The sequence below is a fragment of the Lemur catta genome, chromosome 8 (assembly GCF_020740605.2).
Source record: "Lemur catta isolate mLemCat1 chromosome 8, mLemCat1.pri, whole genome shotgun sequence".
NCBI classification, from domain to species: Eukaryota; Metazoa; Chordata; class Mammalia; order Primates; family Lemuridae; genus Lemur; species Lemur catta.
Window position 1 is genome coordinate 99156246 of NC_059135.1, and position 13070 is coordinate 99169315.

At 51.4% G+C, this 13070-nt stretch overlaps 1 protein-coding gene across 1 annotated transcript in view; it reads left to right on the forward strand.

Annotated features, from left to right (window-relative positions):
* The first annotated feature begins 5977 nt into the window (after positions 1–5977).
* GYPC (glycophorin C (Gerbich blood group)) overlaps positions 5978–13070 on the forward strand; it is a 31762-nt gene continuing 24669 nt past the window's right edge. Inside the window, exon 1 of the mRNA XM_045559188.1 lies at positions 5978–6463. Coding sequence (XP_045415144.1) covers positions 6193–6463 — 271 coding nt within the window. The 5' untranslated portion in view covers positions 5978–6192. The remainder of the gene's footprint in view (positions 6464–13070) is intronic.

Below are 13070 nucleotides of genomic sequence, written 5' to 3' on the forward strand. Positions count from 1 at the left end.
ACACGCTAAGTCTACAGTCTTCAGCCAGACACTTGCAGGAACTTACAAATGAGAGAAACAAATCAGGAAATAAACAGTCACCCATGCCCCCGTGGCCTAGGCATGAGTGTCCACCGTAGGTGGATACAGTTATACCTGGCGTGGTCATGGCACACCTACGTCCATGTGTGTGTGTTCATTTCACATGATGTCTTTCCATTTTTTCTACAGTGCCACGAAGGCTTTGTCTTTGTCACCACTGATACACTCATGAGTGGGCAGACCGCCCGGGGAGCCTGCACCAACCCTGCGGAGCGCGTCAGGCACAGGGGTCATTAGCCTGCTCGGAGGCAAAGTCACTCAGCCAAGTGGCAGGCGGTGAAGCAGGAACGAGAGGCCACGTCTGCTACATTCCAAAGCCCGGCCTGTCCTTGCTTGTGAGACCATTTAGGGAATTAAATGAGGTAAAATACGTAAAGGTTACAGTAAAAGTTTCGCAAATGACATTATCATTCCCGTTCTCCCCTCTCAGTCACAGCTGGGGCTCAGAAAACAATACCCCAAAGTATGATGCTGTGACACGCTGAGTACTTTGAACTGAGGAAGTGCCCTCAGAACCAAGGTGGCTCGACCTTCCCCACCCGCCGTCTCTGGATGCTCCTCTCTCGAAGACCGGGAGGGGCTCTCTGAAGTGTCCCTTGTCAGACTGAGGGCAGCTCCTCCAGAAGGGACGCAGTGCCACGAACTGCCTCCCTGGCTTCTACATCAGCAGGAGAAGACCACGTTTCATCACAGGAGACGGAAACTAAAGGTCTCCACAGCTGGGACACCGGCCCAGACAGACTGCCCGGGGGACCGTCCCCTGTTCTGCTGAGCACTGCCCCTGGAAGCCCCACCTGCACGACAAGACAGCCTTTGCTCCCACCGCAGTTCTGCCCCTCGCCCTTCCGCAGCTCGTCAGCACTACCCTCCAGACCCCTCCAGACCCCTCCAGACCCCTCCAGACCCCTCCAGCCCTTCTTTCTTTCTGTGGCTCAAACTGCTGTTCACGCTTTAACCACCTGGCCCTTGTTTGAGTCTCATACTTTGTGGGACCTCCTTGCATTTGCACATAACAAATCTGTGTGGCTTTTCTCCTGTTAATCTGTCTACTGTCAAATGTATTTCTAGACTCAAATATCGAACCTCCAGAGAGGAGGGACAAGGTCCTGTCACCCCTACATCACAGCCACTGACACCAAATTCCTCCCTCCTGCTGGCCAAAGAGGGGAAAAGCCACAATAAAAGGTGCCAGCAGGAGCGGCTTACTTCCCTTAGGGGGCTTAAGGGCTCCGCAGGGGGCAGGTGGAGGGGCAGGTTTTTAATCTGGTTTCATTCACATCAGCAACTTATAACCACAAGAAAAGGGCTGTGGCTCAACCCAGGTCGTACAGGTTGGTTCTTAGAGCAGACACCAGCAGATGAGATTGTGCCTGCGGGTCACTTCAACCCAGGCCAGGCCACCTGGTGCCCCCGCTGGGTTTCTGCGCTGCTCCTATTCTCTTACAGATGCCTGTTGGAAGCTTCCAGAGTGGGCCATTCTGGATGCTCAAATATCTACCCTTGAATGAGGTGCCGCCATAAGTTAGGGGGGCATAGCACAGCTAGGATCTGACAGGGGTCCCACCGCCTCACTCATGGCTGGGTGCCCTTGGGGCTCAGAAACTGACACCCCAAAATATGGCACTTTGACAGGCTGAACTGAGGAAGCAGCCTCAAGGTCTCTCTGACCTTCCCCCCAACCTCCTGTCCCTCAAATTCTCTGTCTCTCCCAAAGCACAGGATGAAGCTGTTCTCTGAAGTCCCTCATCTGCCTAAATTCCTGACCCACCGAAGAAGACAATGACCTCCGGTCCCTTCCCTGAGTGCTCATTAACTGAACTCTCATCTCAGGAAGAAAGACTGAAGTCTCTCAACACAACTGGGCAGACTTTTGTCAAAAACTACTGTCCGTGAGCCCAACAGACTTTGTCCCAGGTCATTGTATGTTCTTTAAGCCCATCGAATTCCTCTAAAAATCATTTACTACCCCCCTAAAATCATCCACACTTGCCCATCCCGCTTTCCCCCTAAGAAGAGGGGTGTGTAACCGTCTGTATCCCATTGGGTTACTGGAGACTCATTCTCCTATGATTCCCCCGTGCATACACATTGAAATAAATTTGTATGCCTTTTTCCTCACATTAATCTGCCTTTTATGAGCTGATTTTTCAGCAAAACTTCAGAGAGTGAAGGGGACATTGTTCCTTGGCCCCTAGAGCGCTCTCCCCTCTGCCTTGAATGGTGTGAGCCAGCCTTTAGCAACTTCTAGAAGAAAAAGGAACCAAGTAGCTCTGTCCCAGCAGGTAATATAAAGTCTCCTCCTTTGCCTCAGGGCACTCGTCTGAGCCTTCAAACCTCCCCAAGCAGTAGATTCTTCTCAGCAGGTGTTCGCTGGGAAGTGCGGGAGGGTCCCAGTCAAGGCTGTGGGGCGGGGGCCACTGATCCCTCCGTGCCTGGTGCAGGTACAGGAGCAGGTAGAGGAGCAGGTACAGGCTCCCCTTTGTCCCCCACAGGCCCACTCCCCCCCTCCTTCTGGTGAGGAGCAGCTTGTGACAGCATGAGCAAACCAGACCCCTGTTTCTCCTCTGCATCCCTCTGGAAATATGCATGGCCCCACTTGGGTTTTCTTAAAAGCTGCCAACTTGCCAGTCAAATAAGTCAAACTACATTTGTGTGCTAATGGGAAAGAACTGGGAAAAGGCCAAAAGGGAAAACATTTGCAAAACACATGAAAAGGTTACGTTGTCTTTTCTGTATAAAGAGTTCATACAAATCAATAAGAAAAACATTTGCCATCCCTCCAAATAAGGAAACATCATGAGCAAAATATTCTCCTAAAAGAACATGTGATTTGTAAATAAGCATTTGACAGCATATTCAACCCCACCAGTAATCAAGAAAATGCAAACACAAATAACTACATATGTTTCTCATCTACAGAATTAACAATGGTTTAAAATTTAATGTTTAATTCTGGCAAGAGGCTCTGAGATGAGCTCTGGTACTCTGGAGTGGGGAGAAAATAAATTGTTACAGTCACCACTGGTGAATGTACTGAGTAATTCTACTTGTTGGAATACAAGCTAAGGAAATAAAGTATGAAATCCAGATATTTATTTGTGTTCACATGGTTTATCCCAGCATTATTTAGGAAACAATGTAGTAAGTAAAACAAATTAAAGAGCTTTTACACTTTTGTACGGTAAAATGTTTGTGACATAATACTTGGTAGTGAAAGCTCAGCACTCAAAATCGCATATTAAGTAAAATCTCAATAGTATAAAGTAAATACCCCTAAGCACATAAAAAGACTAAAAGTAAATAACCTTAATGTGCTAGAGATTATGAGCAATTATTAGCGTTTGAGTTTCTTTTTCTTTTTTTCCTCCATTTAACTGTTTTTCAACAAAAGCATCTATTACTGTGATGAAGGGCAAAACCTTTCAATAAAAATTGTAAAATGGCCAGGCACGGTGGCTCACGCCTGTAATCCCAGCACTCTGGGAGGCTGAGGCAGGAGGATCGCTTGAACCCAGGAGTTTGAGGTTGCAGTGAGCTATGATGATGCCACTGCACTCTAGCTGGGGCAACAGAGCCAGACTCTGTCTCCTAGAAAAAAAATTGTAAAAGGCCCAAAAACAGCGGCCCACCTCCATCTGTAAGAGTTCACACCCAGGAGACAGAAACAACAGGGGCCCAGCACTGAGTGTGCATTAGTTTCAGTGGGATTTGGAGGGCAGGGATCCCCTCTCCATGGACAGTTCCTCCCAGCATAGTGCTGGGAAGGAAGAGAACGTTCCCCTCTAGGACTCAGCCACACCCTGTCACCCCTTGGAGGGCTCAGCAGCTTTCACCGGCCACTCAGTTGATGAAGAGGCGGCCAGAACTGAGTCTCCATCCTGGCTGCACAGCCCTGGACAAGTGCTTGTCACCGCTCTGAACCTCAGTGTTCTCGTATGTAAAATGGGCCCTTGGCAATACTGTCTTTGGAGGTATTTATGGTAATTAAATAAGAATTGTTTTATTGCTACAAAATATAGCTGAGCTTTTTCTACTTCATGATAAATATCCAACACACAAAGACACACTAATAATGCATTTCTGTGACTTAATGTCTAACTCTTGCTATATAATCTAATTTTTCATATAATTATTTTACGTTCTTAAAATAGTAGTCATTTCTTTAATATTAGACACTTGGATGGTTGAACTTTCTAAAATACACCCAATATTTCCCTGGTAGCTAAACTGTGATTCATTATGAAACATTATTTACTACACAAAGTGTGTATGTCAGAGGAAAGGGGGCCAATATCTTAAGTAATTCCTATGTGCTGAGTAAGACACTGTAATTATCTAATTAGTAATTATCTAATGTGTTTCTCACAACAACCTAATTTTGCAGATTGCTCCAACTTCATGGATGAGAAAATTGAGGTTCAGAGAAGAGAAGTAAAATGCTGAAGGTCACCCAGCTAGTAGACAGTAGAGTAACTACCCCTTCATGGCACGTGGAACAGCCCCGTCCTCTGGCTACATCTGACGCTGAGATGCTTCAGTTCTATAATAAATGTTACTTTGTTCTTATGCCTTTATAGTCAATAGGGCTGTCACTTCTGTTGTTTAGTTACTTAGCTGATTAGTTCATTTCTTGGCTTCCTTTCTTTAAGAAATTCTTGTAACATTTTGGTGCTTTTAACCCCTTCTGCTGTGAGAAGTTGGATAAGAAAACCTCTTATGATTATGTCTAAGGTCAAAGTGAGCCTCTGAAAGGCCCTTCTGCAAGTGCAGTGCAGTGACTTGGTGATCTGTTCTTTGTTTACCTGGTGGAACTTTCTCCTTCCACTCTCCATTATTATGCATTTATGAATTATGCATTTCAGAGAACTAAAGTTATTTTCTCTGAATATTGAGGGAGGGGTATTATTGTCCCACATGGATATATATGTATTATTTAAAAAAATGTTAAATTGTCACAGTAATCCTTGCTAGTTTCTATTTATTAAATGCCTTTCCTGATCCCACTGTGACTTTATAATCACTTCCACTGTAAAACCTTGGAAGGTAGGTGTTCTTGTCTCCATTTTATAGTTGAGGAAACCAAGACTCAGAGGCTTCCACACCTGGTCAAAGGCATTCTGTAAATGTAAACGTGTGTGTTGAGCATGGAAGTGTGATGGAAGATCTCTAAGCTATGGGGGTTCTTCAACATCTAACTACCGTGAATCATGAATGTTTCCCCACTCTGTCAAGGCTGCCTGGAGTGTGTGCAGCCCAGGGGGAGGTTGGCAAGGCCTCTGCCTTGCACTCCTCCAGGGGGCAGAGTCTCACTTGTTCAGCAAGTATGACGCTCTCAGTGGCATGGCCCATGCATCCTCTGCAGACAGCAGGCGTGGTGCAAGAAATGGCAGAAGGTGGGGGAGAGGCCACAACAGTGCTTTGAGGCTTTAAATAAACAACAATGAAGAGCAGCACAGCAAAGATCAGACATCAGACATGAGAAGTACCAGGTGTTCCCCTAGCGGGGGGTGCAGTTTAAAACAAGGGCAACACGGACTCAAGTTTCCTGCCTTCCCTCTGGGGGGAGGAGGAGATAGAACTATATTACATAACATAATTTGTGGATGGTGGGGTAGACTCCATTTAACTAATCAAAGCATATTTTTCAAAAAAGTTTTAATTGTGTAGAGTGAATTCTCCACAAGGTCCACTATGTCTGTAAGCATCAGCCACAGGTGATTGTAACAAATCATGAGGCCCCTGTCCAGAAATTCTCCTTTTTCTAATACTCTTTCCCAAATGGAAAGCCCCCCGGGGGGAACAGGGCCCTGGGAGGCCGGCAAGGCAGGGACTGTCCCCGGGCCCCGCGGTCCCCGGCTCAGAGGCCGCCCAGCCGCAGAGCAGCCGGATTCCAGCGCAGGTCTGTCTGCCCTATTTGGTCACCGTCCCTGCGGTGCAGGGCCAAGCCATCGTGCCACATCGGGAGTTTTTCAGGGAACACCGGAGGAATTCGCAACCACAACCGCCGTATCTGGTAGTGGCAGAGGAAAACAGAAACAGGAAAAAATGTGATTCTTGCGCAGCAAAGTTGGAATTAGGCGCGCAGAAGAGTTCAGAAGTGGGCGGGCGCGTATGTGTTTAAAAAAAAAAAAAAAAGTTTGGAAACCCCACCAGCCAAGTCTGCAGAAAAAAATAAATGAAGTCTGCCTATCTCCGGCCGGAGCCCCTCCCCCGGCCCGCGCCCAGCGTGACCCAGGTGCCGCTTCCTCCCGGCCGCCGAGGGTCCGGAGCCCGCGAGCGCGACCCTCACGGCGCCGCCTGTCCCTCGGCCTCCGCCCGGGCCGGCGCGCAGGACCGTGGGCGATGAGCAGCCTCAACAGCACGTCGCCGCTGCCCCGCGACGGTGAGTCCCCGCCTGGGGAGGGAGCCCGGGGACCCGCGCGAGCCCGCGGCCCACAGCGGCGCGGGACCGAGCTCGGCCACGGGCCCGAGGGTCCTGGCGTCGCCGGCGCGCGGGCTGCGCGGGTCCCCATCCCGCCTCTGCGCGCCCCGAGTCCGGAGAGGCCGAGGCCCGCCAGGGCGCGTCCCCTGGCCGCTTTCTGTTTCTTTGTGTGGGGCTCGTAAGGTGTTTGGGGCCAGAACTTGTCACTCTAAGGGAAGAAATAAGGCGCCGCCTGGGAGGGAGAGGCAGCGCGTTAGACAACCGAGAGTCCAGCTCTCGAGTTGCTTTCTGCGCGTCTGTCCCGGACGCCTGGGCAGGGCTGGGTGCACGGGGACTGGAACCGCTGCCCTGGGCAGGGCTGGGTGCACGGGGAATGGAACCGCTCCCCTGGGCAGGGCTATGTGGACCGGGACTGGATCCGCTCCGGCCTGCCTCGCCCTCCCGGCCAGCCTGAGGCTCACAGCGTAGAGGCCGCTCCCTGGATCCTTTGGGGTTGCGATTCCTCACTGCTTGTTTTCTCTCTTTTTAAAACCAGCACATGTTTTCTTGCTGACAGGAAATCACATGCGATGTGATTCTTTGTAGGTGCTTGAGACCTTGCTGGGCCTTTCCCAGCCCTCCTCCTTTGTCACTGGGCTTTTGCCACAAAAACTAAAATTTTAATTAACAAAAAAAAATGAATGTGTGCCCCTTTTACCCACACCCTGGCTGAGCCTGATCATTAGAGTCTGTTAGAGAGGAGACACTCTGAGCCTATAATGTAATCACATTAAAGTATTAATATGATAATGATATGGGTGTTGGAGACACCAACTCTTTTCTAAGTCTTTGAAATCCAGGTGTTTGCGAGGCCTCACCGCTTGCCAGGCCCGAGCTTGGGCACGGACGAGCGTGGCTTCGGTCTCCCCTAACCAGGCGGGCCTGTGCCCTGAGCAGGCCTGGGTCAGCCTGGGGTGCGGCACCGGCGGGCATGGGGGTGAGGGAGGGCCGCGCCGCCACAGGGATCGTCTGCGCCAGTTATTAGCAAGTCGCACTGTCTTAGCTCCAGTTTCCACATATGCAAAATGGGAATCCTAACAGGATATTCCCTGTCAGGTTTTGAGAATTAAGTGTGTATAAATGGCTCAGCATGGAAAGTGACACAAACTAAGTCCTCAGTAAATGTCAGGCATCTTTATATTAATTTTACATGGCACTGTGGATCCCAGTTCTTGTGCTTTAGTGTGTTCAGTGTGTATGTGTTTTACTTGAGCCCCTGTGTGTGTGTGTGTGTGTGTGTGTGTGTCTGTGTGTGTGGCACGGGGCCTGCGTTAAGGGGACAGAAGCCATTGTGATCCTCCCAATTCAGGCACTGAGGAAATGCGGGCTGCAGCCGCTATCTGAAAAGGACAGGCCTCCCCTGCTCAGGCCCTCATCCCGCCCCAAGCCATTCTCCAGGATTCCAGTTTCAGACCTTGACCAATGACTGCCAACACCTCCCCTTCAGGACCCCTGGGGATGCAGCCCTTACTTGCATGCCATTCCAGATTACCCTTTGGATTTGATTTATGGCAGGTCCCTGCTGTAGGAGAGCTGTGGGGCCGGCCCTATTTCTTGCTGCTAACTCAGGCAGGATGTGTCTATATCCTGTCTCAGTTTACATAGCTGCTCCTCAGACCCTGAGGTTAGAGAGGAGAGGACCCACTTCCTCCGGCCAGGCCTTCCCCTGAATGCCACAGTTACTGCGAGCAAGGCCTGCGCAGCAATCCATTGCTTGCCCTTGGATGGAAGGGGTGAAGCCTCCGCGAGGAGACTGCCAGGTCTGCCAGCTTTATATAGACTGCACCGCCTCTGGCAGAGGATTGCATTAAGTGCCAAATGAAATTCCATCTCAGCCGTTGCTCAATCCCTCCAGATATCAGTGGTGCCGGAGTCACATGGCACTGGCACCGGCAGCAGCTGGACCTTTCCAAGGGTGCCCATGGTTGGGCAAGTATTTCTGGGGACTTGCAGAACACGCTGGGAGGCAGAGGAGTGTGGGGTAAGAGGCACTCTGTGTTTGCAGGGGGCGCTTGTAACCCCATCCACAATAACTAGGAAGAGGCCCCTTCAGCAGTGCTGAGAGAGGTTGAGCAAGCCAAGTTAGTTTGCCTTTTCAGGTAGGGGTGTAGCTATATATATATCTCAAATGCCGTTCTGAGGACCCAGCCTAGACACCTTCCAGTGACCGAGAACACACAATGGGCCAACAAGCACAAGATAAACACAAAACCAGCCAAACAAACAGGCAGAAACGTTTAACAATAAATGAAGTACGAATAATAAGAAAGAGAAAGACACCTTCTTCCTACCTCCTACTTTACTGATTGGTGAGAATCCTTCTAGAAGTACTATGTGCATGTATAATTACTTCTTATTTTACATACTGAAACTCCACTTCATCTTGCTTTTTTCCATAAGAATATATGTTGAAGATTATACCTTAGCACCAAATAGAGACTAACTCATTCTTCTCAGGGCAGCGGAGTATGAATTGCATGAATGTATCAATAAACTCATTCTTTTATTTAAACAGTTCCTCTGCTAATGGACATTTAGGTTGTGGACAGACTTTATTTAATTCTTTCTAACCTCACACAGTGCTGCCATGACAATCCCTGTAAGCAGGGTTTTACATGCACGAGTTTGTAAACCTTTAGGGTAAATTCCCCCACCTGAGAATTTAATTTCTGGAACAAAGTGTGTATGCATTTAAAACGTCAGTAGAGACTGAGAAACTGCCCTCCTAAAGGCCACACTAGTTTCTAATGCTCACAAGTAGCTTATGAAAGTCACGATTTGCCCCCATCCTCACTCTCACTGTGCAGTTTTTAGGTTGGCCAAACTGACGGTAAAAATGTTGTCGCTTTGGAATGTGCCTCTGTAGTACGTGAGGCCAAGCACGTGTTCTTGTCTCCATGTAACTTTCTGGGGAAGTGCCTATCTATGCCTTCATCTGTTTCCTATCGGCACGGCCCTCCCATGAGGAAACATGCCCCAGACGTTAAGTGATGTGTCCTGGTCACAGGGCCAGTGAGAGGCAGAGACCAGAGCTCCACCCATGCAGAGTCAGCCTGGGTTTGATCTCGTCCCCATGTTTACTGGCCTCGGGAGACGCCGGGCACTGCAGCACCTCGGTGTTCCCACCTGTGAGTGGGAGTGACAGCCACTTCCCACGAGTCACATGATGAACAGTGCCTAGGGGCCTGGCGCTGTGCCCAGCAAGAGCGGTAGCAGAGGTGGCTTTGGTAACAGAATTTACAGAGCCAACCTGGCCTTCAGATGCTGGTAATTTCAGGAGTCTTCCTCCAGACAGCTGTTATTTTTTGCTTTTGCTATCATAGCAACAGCAGGACTTACGTGCCCCTGAGCCCTGCTAAGGGCCTTGCCTGCATCTCCCCCCAGCGCCCGGTGAGACAGGCACTTTCTTACCCGTTTTGCAGCTGAAGTACTGAAGGCTCAGGGGAGACAACCTGCCACAGGGCTCCCAGGTACTGAGGGTAAAGCCAGGCTGTGGACACAGGCTGGCAGACCCCACAGGCAGCTGCAGCCAACCTGTGGCAGTAGATTGTGCATGGGTCTGCTGCCCGTGTGTGCCTGGCGGGGCACTCTGCCCGCCATAGGGGCTGTGGCAAGGGACTCACTGCTGTGGCTTCGTACCACAGGGAGGACTGCATGTGGCACAAAGTTTCAACCCTGATCCCCCACTGCCCACTACCACTCCTCTTTCTATGCTCAGACCTGGCCCGTGAGCCTGCCCTCTTGCCCCACCAGTGCCGATGCCTGCCACCGCCCTAGCGTCCCCTCCCCACCCGCCCCCAGCTTTCTGGGTACCAACCCCTACTGACACACATGCACACACAGTCACACCTGCTGCTCTGTGACACCCAGTTTATGCCACACAGAACATTTTCCCACCCCTAGAAAACCACCTCCCACGGCCCTGGGAACACTGTGCAGCTCTGATAGATCCCTGTGTCTGTCCCCTTGTCAGAATTCTGACCTTCCACTCTGGGCCTGGCACAGAGAAGTGTTCAGGAACCTGCTGTGACATGGGTGGATGATTGCACAGGTGACCCGAGGGCCCTCACCAGGGCTGCCTGCATTCCAAAAGCCAAACGTGCCTTTTAAAAATTGTACACTCAGGAGCCCCTAGCCCAAAGCTTGGCATATACTTGGAGGCCAGTAAATAACAAATTGAAACGGACAGAAGTGAGCCAAAACAAGTTCTCAGAACATGGCCCATGGGCCCCAGAAGTCCCCAGCTAGCCCTCCCCACCTCCCCACTGCAGCACGGGCTCGTGTTTCAAACCCTCTCACTGTGTCCCTGCGCCCGCCTCCCTCTCACTTCGGCCTGGGGTTTTCTCCAGATCACTGCATGATCTGAACTTCTGAGGGAGTGCCGACTCCTGCCCTTAGTTACTATAAATTTTAACTTCTCCACATTTCTTCCAGAACAGTGTTCCTCTACAAAGTCTTAGCCAATCTCAGAAACTGACAAGCCCACTCTCCTCCTGCCAGCTCGGGCCCAGCCCCGCAAGGCTGGGTCCCACCTGGTCCACAGTGGGGGGTGGACGGGGCCCTGGCACGACCCCTCCAGCCACTGGAGAGCCTTGCCTGGGGCCCCGCAGCCATGGGTCCCTGCCCCCTATCCCACATATACCCCGACATCTTGCCCTGTACACTCCATAACCCCGTAGAGCTCCAGTACAGTCTCTTGTTTCTGCTTGTTGAGCAAATTCCTGCTTGAAGCCAGACACCCTCTCTCTTATTGGCAAAATACTGGATGTGCACCACTTGGGGCGCGGCAGGCACACTGCTGACCTCTTTCCAGGGCTGTAAGGGAAGGAAGCTCCGTTTCGGGACACGTGTTGGGGGAAGGCCCCGGGCAAGGCTGCCTCAGTATCTCGCTGCGTCCCTGGCAGGCACACCCTGATGGAGCCGTTTATCTCCACTCTGCATGTGTGGTCCTGATCGCACGGCTCTCGCAGAGAGCCTCGCGCCCCCTTCTTCCGTGCACAGTGTGCTGCGTGTTATGATGGGCCCCAGCGTGGGGCTTCCCGCTGACCTGGCCCAGCACTGCCCTTCTTCCTGCCTGGACTCTGGCGTGGAGCATCTTCACGCTTCATCGGCAGCTGATGGGCACACATCTTCTCAGCAGAGTCTAAAAGGGAAGGAAACTATGGTTTGTCAGAGCAAAGCCAGACAAAACAATGATGCCTGCTGGCCCCCGGGGTTGGGCCCCGCGGTGACTTCTCCAGTGCTCACCTGGCAGCAGGGCTCACTGGCTGTGAGATCCACCTTCACTTGAGGTGCCCACCTAACCCTCTTGCTAAAACCTACACAACCCTTGGCAAGGCTGAAGCCTTCAAGGTCGAATTCTGCTTGTGTATTTTTTTTTTTAAACACCATTTAGTTCGAATAGCCTTTGTGCCAATTTGCTGGTGATGAGGAGGTTAGCTTCGAAGTCCCAGGATGAGGTTTTGAATCTGGATGTGCTGCAAGCTGGCTGTGACCTGGGACGAGTACTTGGGCCTCCCTGGGCCCCAGTTCATCATCCAGATCAGGGCTGGCTTCCCAGGGGAGACACCCACAGTCACACCGGGCCCCGTGCGGGGCCCTGCACTCCCCTGGTTCATTCCTCTGCTGTCACTGTCTTGAAATTCCTCATTTTGAACAAGGGGCCCCAGGGTTTTATTTAGCACTGGCCTCTGCAAATTCTATAGCTAGTCCTGATCTTGCAAATGGGGATAATAATAATCTCTATTTCAGAGATTTGTTCTGAGGATTAAATGTATTGTCACAGATGAAATTCCTAGTGTCGTGCCTGGTGCATGTTCAGAATCGTGCTTAATCACCGCCTCTTACTGAGTGTGCCAGTGTGTCGAAGTGACAGTTCCCTCCCCGCCGCTCAGCTGCCCTCCCACTGCCCAGCCTTGTCTCTCTTTGCCCATTTGCCACTGAAAATCATGCTCTGAGAGAGGGGGCCTTCTGCATCTGCCCCAGGCCGGCAGAGCCCAGGCTAGGCCCTCTGCCTCTTCAATCGCTGGGTGAGCTGCTCCCCAGGAGCCCCGCTAGCTGCTTCCCAGCCCTGCTTCACGTTTTTACCAAAGCGCTGGCTGGCTGTGGCAGAGAGCACCCAGAAACCGCGCAGGCCCAGCTCTTGGCCTCACACACCAGGTGCCGAGTTGGAGCGGATCACTCACCTTCTGCAGTGCCGTCTCCTCACATCCTAACCCCTGCTTCATGGGACCACCCACCCCTCAACCGCAGGGGTCCCAACTGCCTTGTCCTCCACGGGGAAGAGTAGGCTCTTCCAAAGCACCCTGTGATGAAGGAATGAGTGAATGCATCAAGGATGGATGGATGGATGGATGGGGAGTCCAGCCAGTGTAGACAAGACAGTCTGCAGAGAGTGCTGCGGGCCCCACACCCACCGCATGGCTCTGCTCGGCTCAGAGCTCACCTCTCTCCCCCCAGTGCTCCTTTCCCTGCACCTGCCCGAGTGCACGTGGCCCTGTGCTCTGCCTTCCCAGCCCCCTTTCCCTGC